Source organism: Myotis yumanensis, unplaced genomic scaffold, assembly GCF_028538775.1.
Source record: "Myotis yumanensis isolate MYYU_CA2020_CCGP unplaced genomic scaffold, mMyoYum1.0.hap1 SCAF_4, whole genome shotgun sequence".
NCBI lineage: Eukaryota > Metazoa > Chordata > Mammalia > Chiroptera > Vespertilionidae > Myotis > Myotis yumanensis.
This window is the reverse complement of record NW_027223755.1, coordinates 445,898-463,897: the sequence shown is the minus strand read 5'-3', so window position 1 is coordinate 463,897 and position 18,000 is coordinate 445,898. Positions and strand designations below refer to the sequence as shown.

Here is an 18,000-nt window from a genome sequence, read left to right as displayed (position 1 = left end):
CAAATGGTGGAACAACCTAGCAACCGGTCGCTATGACGTGCGCTGACCGCCGGGGGCGTGTATGGAACATGGCGGGTGTTGGCCATGGTGGGATGGTGGAGCAGGTGAGTGGGGGCGCCAGACCAAGGCGGGGCACTGGTTGCTGGTTGCTGTCATTGGGGCGAGCCTCTGGTGGTTACTGAAAATTCTTTGTACTCATGCACTATAGTCCCGCCCAGTGCTCACACTTGCTGCTGGTGGTGGCCCTGATCGCCCCTGACGGCTTATCCACCACCCCCACCCCCGCTCCTGAGGGGCGATCAGGGCAGCAGCCGCCGCTCGCACCCGCTGATGGCACCAGTCCTGTTTGCACCCGCTGCTGGTGCCAGCCCCAATTGCTCTGCGCCATCAGCAGATGGGATCGGGGGTTGCGGCGGGAGGGGCCAGGCAGGGGCATGGAGGGTGGGCCGAGACCCTCCCCTGTGCCTACTGCAGCCTCTCAGTCCACAGTTCCTTTCAAGGTGCATGAATTCATGCACTGGGCCCCTAATAGATAATAAAAATCCTTCATGCAGTCTAAAACACTTTAGATTTCATTTTTATTTCAGAAGACTTTAAAAAGTAACAAGATGTAGTAGAATTAGAATGTCTGAATTTTTATATAGTTCACTAGAAGCCCGGTGCACGAAGTTCTGGCCCGGGTAGGGTACCTAGGCCTGGCCGGTGATCAGGGCCAATCGGCTGGTGGCTGGTGGCTGGGGCCTTCCTTCGTTCCGCGCTGCCCCCTGGTGGTCAGTGCACGTCATAGCAAGTGATCGAACTCCTGAGGGGACAATTTGCATATTAGGCTTTTCTGTATATAGATTTTGACTAGGTATGCTCTTAAAAAAATCTCACATTTGTTTCATAAGTGTTTTCTTGGAATTATGTCAGGTTTTTCTAATTTTATCAATGTTTTCCTATCCCTGGCTCTCATGAGCATTTAGCATTTAAACATTTTTATTACTATAGTGAGTTAACTAGTTATGTCTGTTTTTTTGTATTTGGCTACTCTTTAACCTATCTTTTTTTTTTTTCTAAATATATTTTATTGATTTTTTTTACAGAGAGGGAGGGAGAGGGATAGAGTTAGAAACATGGATGAGAAAGAGACATCCATCAGCTGCCTCCTGCATACCCCCTACTGGGGATGTGCCTGCAACCAAGGTACATGTCCTTGACCAGAATCAAACCTGGGACCCTTCAGTCTGCAGGCTGATGCTCTATCCACTGAGCCAAACTGGTTAGGGCTTAACCTATCTTTTAATAGACCAGCACAGTTTGGGATAGTAGATGTAGAATATTTCTGTAATACTCTGAGAATTTTTTAAGAAGTAGGATAGGAAATTGATATAACTTTAAAAAATGATGGGCATAGCACTTAATATTTGACAGAAGACTTGTTTTTTCCTATGTTTTTATTGATTTTATTTTATTTTTTTAAATTGTTTTATTGCTTAAAGTATTACAAAGAGTATTACATATGTCTCCTTTTTTTCCCCGCCCTTGACAATCCCCTGGCCTCCCCTACCCCCCAGTGTCTTATGTCCATTGGTTATGCTTATATGCATGCATACAAGTCCTTCGGTTGATCTCTTACCCTCCCCTCCTGCCCCCCAACCCTCCCCGGCCTTCCCACTGTAGTTTGACAGATTTTAGAGACAGATGGATAGAGAGATAGAAACAGCAATTGGCTGCCTCCTGTACACCCCCCACTGGCGATTAAGCCTGAAACCTGGGCATTTGCCCTGACTGGGAATCGAACCTGTGACCTCTTGGGGTTCATGGATCGAGGCTCAACCACTGAGCCACACTGGCCGGGTGACTTGAAAAAGGAAGATTAACAGTAGTATTGATCATTTCATTTTTAAAATTTTTCATTGTTGAGATTATTTGTGAATATAAAACATTTGTTGTTATTAAACTTTGGCATCTTGATGTTCAGAAAATCTGATTTCTTTATTGAAAAGAGTCTAGTTGTCTACTTGGCTTCTGCCTTATTTAAGAAAACTGAATTTACTGTGTTTAGATTGTACTGGCAACTTGAAAGTTTTATTGATGCAATTGAGAGAGGCTCCCAAAAACTTTAATTTAGAATTCAGAGGAGAAGTTGCTAAAATGTTTAAGATATTTACTGTGATGATTATAATAAAAATAACCTTTTAGTTATGAAAAATTTCAACTATGCATGTAAGTAGAGAAGAGGATTTATACCACTCCTTAGTACCAACATTTATAAACATGGACAACCTTATTTCAGCTACAAACCTATTCATTAATTCTTGGCTTATTTTAAAGCAATCCCAGTTATATCAATTTTTAATTGTAAAGACATCTATACATATCTTTTTTTATACCATCATTCCACTAACCATTATGACATCTAAAATGAGTGGTAATTTTTATTTTTTAAAATATATTTTACTGATTTTTTACAGAGAGGGATAGAGAGTTAGAAACATTGATGGGAAAGAAACATCGATCAGCTGCCTCCTGCACACCTCCTATTGGGGATGTGCCCGCAACCAAGGTACATGCCCTTGACCGGAATCGAACCTGGGACCTTCTAGTCTGCAGGCCAACGCTCTATCCACTGAGCCAAACCAGTTAGGGCGTGAGTGATAATTTTTAAAATGTTATTTAATATTCAGTTCATGTTCAAGTGTTTTATTTCATAATTTTTATTTTTTTTAAGGGTTGGTTGGTTTGAGTAAGGATCTATGTATAAGGTCCACACATTGTATTTAATTGATCTGCCTATTCAAAACCATTTATCTGTTGAAGATCATTTGACCTGTAGAATATCCTGTGATCTGGATTTGTTGGATTACTTCCGTCAGATGTCGGAAGATTAACTTGGTTGAATTTCCTGCAGATTGGTAGTTAGGTTAGATTTCTTATTCCCTGCTGGGGTGGGGCAAGAGTAATCATAGATGGTGTTATGTGCGTCCTATTGTGTGATATCAGGAGACACTGAATGTCTAGTCTGTGATAAGGCCATTTTTATTTTTAAAAAATAAGCTTTATTGAGATGTACTTTTTACAATAAAATTAGCTAGGTTTAAGTGTACAATTTGATGAGTTCTGACAAATGTACATTTATATAACCATCGCCACAATCCTAGATAATACCCTGTTACCTCAGAAATTCCCTCCTTCCCTATGCACTCATTCCCCTCCCCAAGGCCCTCCACCCACCCTGTTGGTGTAGCTTCTATCACTTGCCTTTTCTGGAATCTCATAATAAGTGGAACCTTGAAGCATAAGATCATTGTAACTTAAAGGAACACAGAATAAGAAGGTCATTTTGGCCAGGAGCTGTAGGTCTAATGCCTTCCATTTTTGTGTGACAGGGACTTGCCATGAGGTGTTGAAGCCTTGTTTCATTGAGCCGGAGAGACTGGACCTAAATGGCGCAGCATGACTTTGCTCCAGCCTGGCTTAATTTTCCCACTCCACCATCATCAACAAAGGTACTCTTTCTTGCATCTTTCTCTCTTCTTTTTGTCTTTCTGTCTGTCTCTCTGGTCACATTCTACACAAGTGTAGTTAAAACGTGAAGGCCTAATATTTTTGCAGAGAAATACTTTTTGTATTAACATTTAAGTTAGTTTTTATTTCATCTATTGGTTTTTATTATTTAAAAAGTCAGTTTTCAGTATACCATCATCATATGAAACCATTTACTTCAAAGTTGTCTTTTGTACTAATAAAAGTTTCATACACTATTTCAAATCTGTTAGTATATTGAATATTACTTTTGCATCCTACCTTTTTCTATATTATTTTTCTGATAAATTGCCTTATTTACTTTGAGATAGATAATGTTCGTTGTTTTCCTTTTAAGTGAAGGTTTTTGAAGTCTTTCCATATAACTGGAAGACTTCTTTTTTATATAATCAGTGAGACTTTGAATGGCACATTACTAAAATTTCAGGAGTGTTGAGGAGTTTGCAATATTGTTACAATATCAGGACTCACTAATCTAAGAATTGTTCATTTTACTAAAATACCAAAACAGCATAGTTTGTACGAGGGACTTTGGAATTGTTAGAGGCAATCTACTTGGCTTAATAGCTGTCGTCCACTTCTTTCCTTAATTTGAAGAAATCAAGAGAGGGTCTTGATCATCTGCTGCCTATTAATAAAGCTCTACCAGGTTTTATGAACAGTATTTAAAACAGCTCTTATGGGAACAATTTTATAATTTGGAAAGTTGTTCCCTTATGAGGACTTGTTAGAGCATAATAAATTTGGCTATGATATGTTGAAAAAGCTGCACTGGAGTGACAGAATTCCTAGGCAATAGAATTTTAATGTTTGAAGTTGGATCTTAGTAATCATACCTTTTTTATGCAGCTTGATTCACTGGAAGGCTCATTGACTTGCCTTTTGTCATGAGTGAGTGTGAGCCAGGATGCTTTTCCTGTTCTCTTTCCATAGGACTCATCTTTGGCATTCCGTAAATTGATGAGACGTTCCATTTCCTGTCCTGTAAAGTGGGATTTGAACTTGGCTGGGAATGGAGACTTCTACTGATTAAGCCACTGGGATCACCTCTTAGTTCAGACTCTGTTTACTCCTTTCTCTCTGATGTGTCGGTTTCTGGAATTGCTGCTTAATTTCCCCCTCAGCTGCTCTCATCTGTCCCGTTAGTGGGCTCATTTCCTTCCAGGCTCACGTCAGAGCTGGGATACATGGGAATTTTCTGCTTCCCTCTTCTCTGTTGTGCATGTTCTCTGAAATGAGTAAAGACTTGTTTTTATTTGTAAGCAGATCAAGAAAATTACCAGCACCTGAAAAGTTAGTTGCAAAACATGAAAACGTTTGAGAATAATTCTTCATTCAAATGTTAATGTGTGGTTGACAGAGACTGACTTTTATGTCTGGTGAAACCCTGCATTCTGGAACCTGACTCTTGATCTGGATGTAGGCCCTCATAAACAGTGATGATGACTTTGAGAATTGGGATCGCCTATTCTGAATTTTCACTCACTTATTCTAAATTGCCTCCAGAAAATGGTATCAATTAGAACTCTTAACCAGCAGTATTTGAAACTATCTCCTTATACTTTACCCAAAGCAGTTTTGATAAACACAAACACACACCTTCCAGTAATAACTTTTTATATGAATTCTTATTACTTTCTGTCTTTTACTTTCATCTCAAAATCTCTATTTATGGACTCACATTTATAATTAACCTGTTTTCTACAGAGCCCTTTTAAATCTTATGCTGTATAAGTGGAATAAATAATAATTACTGCTGGGTTCTCTGTTTCAACTTAATGGAATTCTTTCATATATTTGTTTGAAGGAATGATACAAGGACTTAAGGGTAAAAATATTTTCAGAACTTCAGTAGTTTTCTGAGGTTTGTAGAATTTTAGCGCCATCATGTGGTGAGGTTTTAAACTGCATTGATAATATCTGGCATAGGCATTGCTTTTTGAAGTGTTTATTGGAACCCAGTCAGAAGTAAATTTCACAGAATGTTTTTGTATACATGTAGGTATTACTAAAAAGCATACACCTGTGCTGCACTAATATTTCCTGTTGTCTTTTTAAAAAATACATGTTTTTATTTTTATTTTTTAAGAGAGAAAGAAACAGATGAGAGAAACATCATTGATTGGATTGCCTCCAGCATGCCCTCCTCCACTAGGGATAGAACCCACAACCCAGGCATGTTCCCCAACTGGGAATCAAACCGGTGACCTCTTGGTTCATAGGTCAAGGCTCAATCACTGAGCCACACTGGCTGGGCTATTAGGGTCTTTTGTTCTTTTTCCATTAAAAAATGCAAACTGGCACAGATTTCATCACCTTTTAATAGGTTCTGACCTGCAATTTGGGAAAAGTAACATTTTTATTATTAGAGGAATGCCAAACTGAAATGGTTGTAGGTAACTAAAAATTTAGGTTCCTTTTTAGATAAGCCTTGTTATTGATACTTCTTTCCCTTCATCTTACCTTAGGAAATACAATGAAGTGATTGGTCCTTAGGCTGAAGCATCCTTTTACCAGTTAACCGCCACAATATTTTGAATTTAATTTTAAAAGGTCTGCCGCTTGTGTCTATAGATGCTTATGGCGTATAAATGATTCAGTGCAGTAATTGTTTGAAAAAAGAAAATGCCAGGGGTGCGGTATTAAGAGTAGATGGGTGGTAGGAAAGTGAATAGGGAATTTTTTTTCTTTTTAAACAAAATAACATGTTATGAGATTCTGCTATAGTCAATACATTTTCATATTCGTATTCAATATTCTGTAGTTATTTATATGGCTAGAGCATAGCAATAGTGCTTTATTGATTCTGTCATGGTAACATTTAAAAAACAGTGATTAATTCTGTACTTGTCAGTGGTGTTAGCAATGTGAGCCTGCATGAAAAATATGTGCTATTTAAACTTTAGGCCAACAGAGGATCAGAAAATCCAGTCAGACTGGTAGCTGAGTTTATTCAAAGTATCAGAGTTTGTATAGTATTCAAACTTCCTGTTTACTATGTACAGTTTTTTGTAACTGACTCAGATATTCTAAGGAATCCAGAAAAAGAATGAAAATGTGCAAGAGAGAGAGAGACGGTCTCTCCCTTGTTCATTGTATCATCTAATGTTTCTTGAGGCATTACTACATACCAATCACTGTGTAAAATACTTTCTATGACAAAAATCGTAAGCGGTAGATACTCCGGTTTTCTCCTCATTTACAGATGAGAGCACAGGTTGAGAGAGATGAGTAACCTGTTCCAAAGTTCTTGAGCTAGGACAGGAATCCATGTGTATCTGACTTTAAATGTTATCAGTTTAATAACTTTCTTTTCTTGATTATTAGGTAGTAGACTAATTTTTAGAAATGAAATACCAGGATGCTTTTATTTAAAAAAAAAAAATATTTTATTGATTTTTTACAGAGAGGAAGGGAGAGGGATAGAGAGTTAGAAACATTGATGAGAGAGAAACATCGACCAGCTGCCTCCTGCACACTCCCCACTGGGGATGTGCTCGCAACCAAGGTACATGCCCTTGACTGGAATCGAACCTGGGACCTTTCAGTCCGCAGGCCGACGCTCTATCCACTGAGCCAAACCAGTTAGGGCCCAGGATGCTTTTATTCACGCACTAGAATATATTTTTATCCTGGTTTTAGTAAACAAATAAGATTGCTTTTTTTCTTCCCCCTCAAGGATGGCATCTCCAATATCTTTCTATAGTCAGTACACGGGGACCTAACTCTTCAGTGGATATAATCTTGTATTGAGTGGATCTGCATGGATTATTTAATGAGTACTTATTAATGGACTAAATTGCAGGAATATATTTGTAGAGTAAATTCCTAGCAGTAGAGTCACTGAATCAGAATGTTTTTATATTTGGTAGATAGTGCCTAACTACTCTGGGAAAATTGCACCAATTTATAATCCCATCAAAATATTACAAGGGGGCTGGTTTCTTTTTTTTAATTTTGGTGATGCTGGATGTTTTCACATTTTTAAGTCTTTGTGAAATTGGGTGAAAAATGGTACTTTATTGAGCATATTTTTGTGTTAGGAAAAATTTCTTTTTTTTTTTAAAATATATTTTACTGATTTTTCACAGAGAGGAAAGGAGAGGGACAGAGAGTCAGAAACATCGATGAGAGAGAAACATTGATCAGCTGCCTCCTGCAAACCTCCTACTGGGGATGTGCCCGCAACCAAGGTACATGCCCTTGGCTGGAATCGAACCTGGGACCTTTCAGTCCGCAGGCTGACGCTCTATCCACTGAGCCAAACCGGTTAGGGCTAGGAAAAATTTCTAAGAACTTTGTTAATGCAGTCCATTTCTTAATGATTTGTAATAGCTTTTCATATTGTGGGATTTGCTTGCCATTAATATGGCACATATTTTTCTACAATTTGTCTTGGTAATTCTTTAAAAATGTAGAAGGTTTTTAGTGAAATATTTAAATGTACGGAGAAGTGTAGAGAGAATTGAGTGAACACTTAAGCACCGACAATACTCATATCTTAATATTTTGCCATATTAGCTTGATCTTTGGGAAATAAAACATTGTGTATAGTTGAAGTCCAGCTTACTTCTCTATAACACTTGTTTTAAAAGTCTTCATTTTCTCCCCCACAGGTAGTCCCAATGCATGTTCTTTAATCACTATTCGCTATGTGAATGTTAATAAATAGTATTGTTTTGCATGTTTCATGTTTTTATATAAATGATTCATTTACATGTCTGCATCTTGCTTTTGCATTAATCCTGCCTTTGAGGTTTTTCCCACGTTGATACCTGCAGATTTAGGGTAATCATAGAAAACTGTCTAGTGCTCTGCCTTGTGCCTCTGCCACCTTCCATCTGTCCATTCAGTTCAGGTGGTCTCTACCTTGTGGCTCAGAGCCCTGCACTGAGTGTTCTTGTAATGTTTCCTTGTGCGTGGGTAAGAATGGCCTAGGCCAGAGCTCCTTAAGCTCTAATCATGTGCGATAAGATGGCCCTGGGGTTTTCTTAAATGCAGGTTCTGATTAGAGTAGGTTTCAGGGTAGGACCCTAGTTCTAAACTCTTTAGAGTGATGTTGATTTTGCTTGTCCGTGGACCAAACTTCTAGTAACAAGGCTCTAACCTGTAGTTAAAAGAAAAATTGCTGAGACTTGATTAGATATTGCCATCCTGGGACCTTTCAGTCTGTAGGCCGACGCTCTATCCACTGAGCCAAACCGGTTAGGGCTTCCTGCCAAAATTTTGTCACAGTATCAGAGTGAACATTTTTGCCAGTCTTGGCTATAAAATGCATTTTCATTGTTCTTTGACATTAGATTACATTTCTGTGAATTGCTTATTCACAGTCCTTTTTTTTTTTTTTTTTTAATCTTCATTCGAGGATACCTTTCCATTGATTTTTAGATAGAGTGGAAGGGAGAGGGAGAGACGGAGAGAGAAATGTTGGTTGTGAGAGACACATCCATTGGTTGCCTCCCGCACACACCCTGAGCAGGGCCAGGGATTGAGCCTACAACCCAGGTATGTGTTCTTGATTGGAATAGAACTGGGACTCTTTAGTCTGTGGGCCCACACTATCCACTGAGCCAAACTCACTAGGGCTGTTCACATTCTTTATTATTTCTTTTGGGTTGCTTTGTTTTCATATTGGTTTAAGAAATATACACATATATATTTGTATGCGTGTATATATATGTCATTTTAAATGTCTTATAGTTTTACATAGTTTTTTTTTTAGTCTTACATGTATTTGGCTAGATGTATGCAAGTGCATTATAGTACTTGTTGCTATTTTATTTATTTTTCAAATAGGTTTTTATTGATTTTAGAGAGAGGAAGGGAGGGGGGAGAGAGAGAGAGAGAGAGAGAGAGAGAGAGAGAAACGTTGATCGGTTGCCTCCCACAAGACTGAACCCGCACCCAGGATGCCCGCAGAAGACAGGAGATAGTCAAGGACTTTGTCTTTCAGGGCATAGCAGACAGCACGAGGCCTGAGGTACAGGGCAGCTGGCACCAGGAAGTCCCATGGGGCCATGTGAGAGAGGGGGACCACGTTGGGGATAGGTAGGGGATTACCATTGCAACCGAGGAGCTCCCCTCCCTGTCCTGGAGGAAATCGTCACCTAAAACAACCCAGAGAAGTGGTCAGAGCATTCAAAACAGTTCCAAGTTTTAATGGAGATTAATCAGTTGGTAGTGGGAAAAACCAGCAGCTTTTGTAAATAGTTGTTTTATACACTTCTAATTTTTTAAAATCATTTTTATATATTCTTTTGATAATTTTTTTGAACATTTGTTTTGGGGAAAGAGGACAGCACTTAAAATAGAACTGTAGCTTTAATTGCCATAATTGTCAATATTGAAGAAAACCTTGAACTATTTGAATCAAGTACTATATGATACAGAGTATTACATTTTGTTATAAAACCCATATTTTGCCTCGTTCTCTTTATACCATTTTACCTTTCAAATGTTGGGGTGAGTAGAGGTAGTGGCCAAACTCGTTCGGAGTGGGTTCCTGTTTTCACGAGGTAGAAGAAAGGAGACCCACAATGGGTCCATCTTACAAGTTACCAAACATTGAAATAACTACAACATTTTCTAACTGTTTAAAATTCTTGGAAATAAAGCCAGAGAGTATTAGTTTTTAAAGTTGTATTTAGGTTTTATATATATGTTTACCTATATGCTTATAATTTGTTTCAGTCCTCATTGAATTTTGAGAAGCATTCTGAACACTTTTCATGGACAGAAAATCGTTATGATGTGAGTCGTCGGCGACACAACTCTTCAGACGGCTTTGATTCTGGTATTGGACGTCCCAGTGGAGGTAAAATTTGCTAAGGAATGATAGAATTTAAGAAAACTTTTTTTCATATTATTTTAGGAACGTTTTGATTGTCATTCAGACTTTAAGTATAACCATCTTTGAATTTGTAATACTTTACCATTATCTAAAAAGGTAACTTTGGAAGGAAAGAAAAAAATGGATGGCGTACGCATGGGAGAAATGGCACTGAAAACATAAATCATCGCGGGGGATACCATGGCGGGAATGCCCGTTCTCGGAGCAGCATTTTCCATTCTGGAAAAGGCCAAGGACTGCACGACAACACCCCTGACAGTGAGCCAGGGAGGAAGGAAGACAGGAGAGAGCGCAAACAGTTTGAGGCTGAGGATTTTGTAAGTATCTTGTCATTTTAGTGCATATGTGGTTTTTGCAAGTGCTGTTGTAGCACACGCCCATTTTCTACTGAGAACACAGGTCCAGTTCACAGCTTTCCTTCCCGCCCTCCTTCTGTGTCCTACTCACCATGTGGTCTTTAAAAACTTTTGATAAATTTGTCATTTTATTCCTTATAGAAACCTGTTTACTTTAAATATATTTTTATTAGCGTCAGCCTGCGGACTGAAGGGTCCCAGGTTCAATTCTGGTAGTGGGCATGTGCCTTGGTTGCGGGCACATCCCCAGTGGGGTGTGTGCAGGAGGCAGCTGACCGATGTTTCTGACTCTCTATCCCTCTCCCTTCCTCTCTGTAAAAAGTCAATAAAATATATTAAAAAATATATTTTTATTCATTTCAGACAAGAAAGGAGAGGGAGAGAGAGAAACATCAATGATGAGAGAGAATCATGGATTGGCTTCCTCCTGCACGCTCCCTGCTGGGGATCGAGCCTGCATCCCGGGCATGTGCCCTGACTAGGGATGAACCGTGACCTCCTTGTTCATAGGTCGACGCTCAACCACTGAGCCATGCCAGTCAGGTTCCCTATAGAAATTTAAACAATTTCCCTCAGAAATAATGCTGAGTTCTAGTGGCCTGTTTGCAAGTGCATCATAATACTATTTTTAGAAAGCTGTTACATTTTTGGAAAAGACTATTTTACCAGTACGTTTTCCTTAGATTGCCTCTCTTACACTTGATTACTTATGTATGACTCTATGAATCCCAGGATAGCTCTCCTTTCTTTCAGCTACGTTCTCTACTCAGAAGTTTCTTTGTGGTCAGGAAAGGAAAACTAATTGTTAGCCTAGGTCGGTTACTACTAAAAATAAGTATGAACTAATTAAAAACAGAATTTTCTTAATTTTTCCTATTGGTAAATCTCACCATGTGGCTGGCTTATCTAAACACTATGTTTCAAGTTACATAAAAATTGACCTAGTGTACACTCTTATCTAGTTCTTGTGATTCATTCCGGTAATTTTTTTTTGTGTATATGTTCATTCTTCATTCAGCATTCGAGTGGTTCTGAGTCCTAACTGTTCTTGGTCTTCAGAATACATAGGTGAATAAGATAGGCAAGGTCCTTTACTGTTAGTGAGTTTATATTCTTTTTGGGATTTTAGGACCATAAAAAGAAAAAATAATTAGTATTTTGCAGAGAATTTAGACAGGAAGTGATTGGCTACTCTGCTTTAGCAGATCAGAAGAGGTTTCTGCAGGGAAGTGTCTTAAGCTGGGACTTGGAGGAGTGAGCTTTGTTACGACTGGTAGGATGGGGAAGAGCTGGTAAAGAGTAGTGTTAGGTCCCAGTAAAGAGAGAGGAAGGGGTTTTAATTGAGTAGGACTCTTGCCTGTAACATAGAACATTTTAGTTTAATTACAAATGCACCAGGCAGCCTCTTTGGAGAAGTCCTGTGAGTTGGTTTTAGTTGATTTGAAGACAGTTCCAGTAGTTAGACCTTGAATGGGTTACGGTGAGAGCAGAGACCAGTTAGGAAGTGGCCGGCGGGAGTTGATCAGGAGGAAACAGCTTGACTGGGTGGGAGCTGTGACAGGCGAAGATACATGGTTTGAGATGTAGTTTGATGATGGTTTGGGGGAGGGTGGAAGTGAAAGAATATGACAGATTGGATTGAGGTCAAGGAAGTGGTGAGGGCAAGAGAAGGACAAGAATTAGGCGTAGGTCCTGTGATCTGGTAACCTTGGAATCACTGTGCCTTCCCGTTTCTGTGGCCCATTTTATCCACTCGATAGTCACTATGAAATGGAATTTTTATCATCTAAACAAACCAGAAATGATCATCGTGTGCTCTCGTAGTGTTGTGAGGGTTAATGAGTGGTGTAAGTCAGTCACTTCATAAACAGAGCCTGACACACAGCAGGCACTCGTTACTATTATACCCCACCCCCACCTCCAAGACGGCCGGCACCAGCCTTACAACCCCAGGCCTGGCATACAGACCGTAATCTGCTCTCTCTCATACTAGAGCAGTCCTGGAAAAGCGCCTGTAGCTGCCACCAGTCCTTGAGTTTGTATCAGGGAATGCACTGGTTTGCGTGCGTGCCCTTTGGAGCTTTTGGTAATGTCAGTAGAGGATTCATTTTTTTCCCGACACCTGTTAAGCACCTTTATGGCATGGCAGGCTGTGTTGCTGGATAATTTGGACCATATCTGATATAACTAATGGAAATTTAGGACTTTAGTTGGTAAACATATCTACTAAGATTAGCTTTAGAGCACACATTCAGTGCTCAACTCCATTTCTTTTTTAAAAATATGTTTATTTTATTTTTTTAAATATAGTTTATTGGTTTTCTACATAGAAGAAGGGATAAGGATAGAGAGTCAGAAACATCGATGAGAAAGAAACATCGATCAGCTGCCTCCTGCACACTCCCCACTGGGTATGTGCCCGCAACCAAGGTACATGCCCTTGACTGGAATCGAACCCGGGACCCTTGAGTCTGCAGGCCGATGCTCTATCCACTGAGCCAAACCGGTTAGGGCTAAAATATATTTTTAATGATTTTAGAGAGGAAGGGAGAGGGAGAGAGATAGAAACATCAATGATGAGAATCATTGATTGGCTGCCTTTTGCACGCCCCCTACTGGGGATCGAGCCTGCAAGCAGGTCATGTGCCCTTGACTGGAATCGAACCTGGGACCCTTCAGTCCGCAGGGTGATGCTCTGTCCACTGAGCCACACCAGCTCGGGCTCCATTTCTTTTTAATATTATGAGCATCACTTGTTAAAATAATAATTTGCACTTTGGCCGAACCGGTTTGGCTCAGTGGATGGAGCGTCGGCCTGCGGACTGAGGGGTCCCAGGTTCGATTCCGGTCAAGGGCATGTACCTGGGTTTCGGGCACATCCCCACTGGGGGGCGTGCAGGAGGCAGCTAATCGATCTCTCTCATCGATGTTTCTAACTCTCTATCCCTCTCCCTTCTTCTCTGTAAAAAATCAATAAAATATATTTAAAAAAAAAAAAAGAATTTACACTTTGCTTTGAGAACGAGTTTCTCACTAAAGCACCCAGTAATGAAAACAAGAATTGGGGACAGCTTGATTTCCTCTTCCCTGCTCTTGACCTTATGCTGAGAAAGGGTCTCTCTCAGATTGATGCAGAGACTAATTCTCTTGTGTTGGTGGTGGTTGTTTTGACACTTTGCTCTGATGCATTTGGGCATGAGGGAAATATTTAAAGACATTTTCCTTGTTTTCTAGTGCTAGGAGGGAGGATAGATAGTAACCATTTTAATAATGAGCAGACTAAGTTGAAAGTTAGGGCTATGATTATAATTACTCTGTAATCGTTGAGATAATTATGTCACGTTTTTCAGTATGATTTTGAGGTTACTTTTAAAAGGATTTATTTTTTTTAAATGTGAGAGGTTAAACATTTTTTGTGTTGTTTTCATTCCAACTTTCTTTCAGCCGTCTTTAAATCCTGAATATGAGAGAGAACCAAATCAAAATAAGTCTTTAGCTGCAGGTGTATGGGGTAAGTAATTTTTTATTTATCTTTGAGGGGTATAAACTGTTATTTGTAGGTTTTACTTTTCTGTGTTTTTAAAAATAAATAGGTCAGAATTAAACCTTTTCTTTTAAATATGTTTTGATGTGCTTAGCTACGAAAGGGTGGCACTTAGCTTTTAAAAACAAGATATTGGAGATAAAAGAAGGTTTTGAGTCGAAGTGATTGATTTGCCCATGTTTGTACCATTAAGTATACTCACATGAATTTTTAAAAAATGGTCATAAGTTAATGTAATGAATGGATGTCATTTTGAGAGTACCCCAATCATCATCTAAAGAAAAGATTTAGTTTTAAATTAATTTTTAGTTTTTTAAAGTTGAAAACTTATTTAACTGGGAAGATACATACTTCTAATCATACCTATGAAAATGGTTACACATAGAGTATTAAATATGTATAAATTTGCCTATGGAACTAGTCTGTGTTTGAAATTATTTGCTTTTTGATTGTCAAAGCTTAATGACAGTTTTTCTGGTAATTCCGTTTTCTTTAAAACTGCTTAGAGTTTAATTTGATAGCATCTTACAAAAGATTTAAACTGCACTTAGTATAAATTAGACAGCATTTTAAAGATTCAAGTGAAGTTTAAAATAATGGAAAAATTTATAATATAAAGATTTGATATCTGAAAAATAAATTATTATTTGATACCAAATTCAAAGGTGGTGTATTCACTTTGGAACTTGTACACGTTCATTTGTATGTTTCTACTGAAAATCAACAACTTATCAAAACAAGGATTGTGGCTATGGCAGCATACTAGTCCTAACAATAAAGGCATTATTTTAAACTTTGCCACTTCCTGTGCTGTTCTTTATTGTATTTATGGGGTGATACTCTGGGGAATTATTTTGTTTCTTTTGATCTCCAGATTGATTTAAGGGTTTTTGAGGGTGGGGGTGGGGGTGGTCGGACACTTTTGTGAGAACCATGTGAATGGCATTGTTTTTTCTGTATTGCAAATTAGTATTTCTACCACTCTCCCCAGGCCTACACGCCCAGACACACACATACCCAACCAAAACAATCTCCCAAGCTCCTCTCTTAGGTATGTTTCCTTATTATTCAGTTTTTCTGGGAACAGCTGATTGCATAAGAATATAGAATCACCTGGAAGGTGTTAAATAGATTCTCTAAGGAATTAGGAATGATTTGGATTTGATTAGAATGAAAGTACATAAAAAGTCAAGAATGTCAGCGAGCATTTGTCATATAAAATTACCTATAGATACTATTGGTATTGATCCTTTGTTAATTTAATAAGTTTAGAAGAAATGATTTAAAGGCAAATACATCTTTGAAAATATTGAGAATACAGTGTGTTAATATAAGGATTTTGGGTCTACTATTTCAGGGTTGGTGTAATAAGCATTTTGAGCACTAGTTGAAAGATGTTTAAAAGGAAGATGTACTCTTTACTGTGTCTTAGGTAAACTGAGAAGTGTGTCTGCATTAGAAAACAATGGTTAATTGTGGCTTGGCTAATTGGTAAATTCCCAGTACTTCCCATAGGAATACAATGAAACTTTCATTGTATGGCACTTTATCATTCCTTTCTCACTTCCCCCGGGTTCCCAAATACTGTTTGACCCATTGCAACATTTAAAATAGCGATTATGTTCCTGAGGAAGACATGAGAATTTAGGAAAGACTTCAGTTGAACCTTTTCTAGTGCTTCCTTCCAGGTAAGTAAAAATTTAATAATGGAAATGAAATGCCTATTAAAAATAAATCATTTTGTCCCTGAAATTATTTTTTTATAGATCAAATATTGCAAGAGTCTAAACATATATCTCAATTTTAAAAAGACCTTTTGGGAAAGTAATTAAGCCATTTAAAATGTAGTTACATAAGCTTGGTTCTACTTAGAAGTTAATTGGATTTACTGGGAACACCATGCAGCTCGTACCCTTGACCTTAGCCAGGGCCGCTGTTGCTGGTGCACAGGGTTAATGCTCCCTAGACCAGTCTTATTTCCATTCCTTAATACTGGGAAACTAAACCGAAGATTCAGGGTGTTTTAGTGTGCCTGTGGGAATTTTAAAATAATTTAGGTGTGTGATTTTGTTTGGGGGGTGAGAAGAGATAAAATGATAGGTTTATTATGGTTTGTATGCAATTTGAGACATAATTAGAAACTGGTTTTTGTGTTTTCAGGACTCCTACTGGCTATTTTTGTGACCACACAACATGTCAGCAATATATTATTGGCAGAGCCTAACAAACATGCAGTGCTTAAGAAACTGAATCATGAAAGCGTGTCATTAGTAATCAACTTAAAACTTAGACTTGTTTCAACTCAGCATTCGTATTTGTGTCTATTCCTTTATAACTTGATGATGAACTTACCTGATTTTTGCTCATACTTGATATACTGCTGGAGAGCATCAAGGTTCATTTTTAAGAATTTTGTTTAGCTTTTAAAATCAAAGCAAATTGGTGACTAGTTTTTAAAGATGGGACGTTTTCTAGAGAATTCCAATGATAGTAACCACAAGCATACAGACATGATTCCATCAAATAAGTTAGATCATGTTGAAAAGCTCTGTTGGTTTTTTTTTTTTAAGGAACTTTGTAAGCAGGGTTAAGAGAAGGGAATAATCTGTATCAAATGTCTTTGTAAAAGCATTCTATGGGTAAATTATGTATTGAAATGACTTCACTTTCCCCGATGTCCTCCTTCTATGGAAACAGTTAACATTATTCCAAGGTTCAAGGTTGAGAAAAGAAAAGTAAGGGGGTTTGATTGGACAACGTGCCACAGTAAATTTTATTTGGTCAGAGAAGTATCACTTAATTCAACGTGGAAATTGTTTTTATTTTAGAAGTGTATTTCTTTAAGCCTGTCCTTCATATGAGTAACAGGGGACTTTGTTAAAGGAAAAGGGCCATGCCCCGCTATTGACATAAATTATAAGTGAGTTAAACTCATTTGATTAACACTCTCACACTGTTGCAAAACAAGACAGATTTGTTCATTAAATTAAAAAATTCAAACAGCATCAGTCTCTATAAAAATAATCTTAACAGGTTATTTAGTAAAATGGTGTTCACAATACCCTGCCTGGCTCCCTTGGTTGGAGCGTCGTCCCGTACACCATGTGGTTGTGGGTTCAATTCCTGGTCAGAGCAGATATCTAGGTTACAGGTTCCATGCCCTGCTGGGGCTCATAAGGGTCGCAACCAATTTCAGTGTTTCTCTCTCACATCAATGTTTCTTTCTCCCTTCCCCTCTCTCTAAAAAATAAAAACATATCCTCGGGTGAGGATTTAAAAAAACGTGTTCACAATAGTAATTTCTTTTCATTGCTGTGGTACAGATTCTTTGAGCTTAATATTTGTATATCATGTCTTATGTGACTCAGTTCTTCCCCAAGTTAGTGTGAAGCCTTAATTCAGTTATTGTTTTACCTTTCACTTGGCTGTATGCTTTTGTTCACACATAAAGTTGTTTCTTTTCACCCTAGCCGGTTTGGCTCAGTGGATAGAGTATTGGCCTGTGGACTGGAGGGTCCTGGGTTTGATTCCGGTCAAGGATACATACCTCGGTTGCAGGCTTCATCCCTGGCCCCACGTGCAGGAGGCAACCAATCGATGTATCTCTTTCACATCATGGTTTTCTCTGTCTCTCCCGCTCCCTTCCACTCTCCCTGAAAATCAATGGAAAGATGTCCTCAGGGTGAGGATTAACAGAAAAAAAAAGAATAAAGTTGTTTCTT

The 18,000-nt window shown here is 38.5% G+C and overlaps 1 protein-coding gene across 3 annotated transcripts in view; it reads left to right on the top strand.

The window, feature by feature from the left end:
- Window positions 1–18,000, top strand: part of GPBP1 (GC-rich promoter binding protein 1) — a 49,329-nt gene that overhangs the window by 17,448 nt on the left and 13,881 nt on the right. For 2 of the 3 annotated variants that reach the window (XM_070411717.1, XM_070411719.1), the window contains exons 3-7: window positions 3,372–3,491; window positions 10,219–10,342; window positions 10,475–10,695; window positions 14,179–14,245; window positions 15,270–15,329. In XM_070411717.1, the coding sequence (XP_070267818.1) occupies window positions 3,429–3,491; window positions 10,219–10,342; window positions 10,475–10,695; window positions 14,179–14,245; window positions 15,270–15,329 (535 nt within the window). In that variant the 5' untranslated portion in view covers window positions 3,372–3,428. The remainder of the gene's footprint in view (window positions 1–3,371; window positions 3,492–10,218; window positions 10,343–10,474; window positions 10,696–14,178; window positions 14,246–15,269; window positions 15,330–18,000) is intronic. The other variant, XM_070411718.1, reaches the window with a different exon arrangement.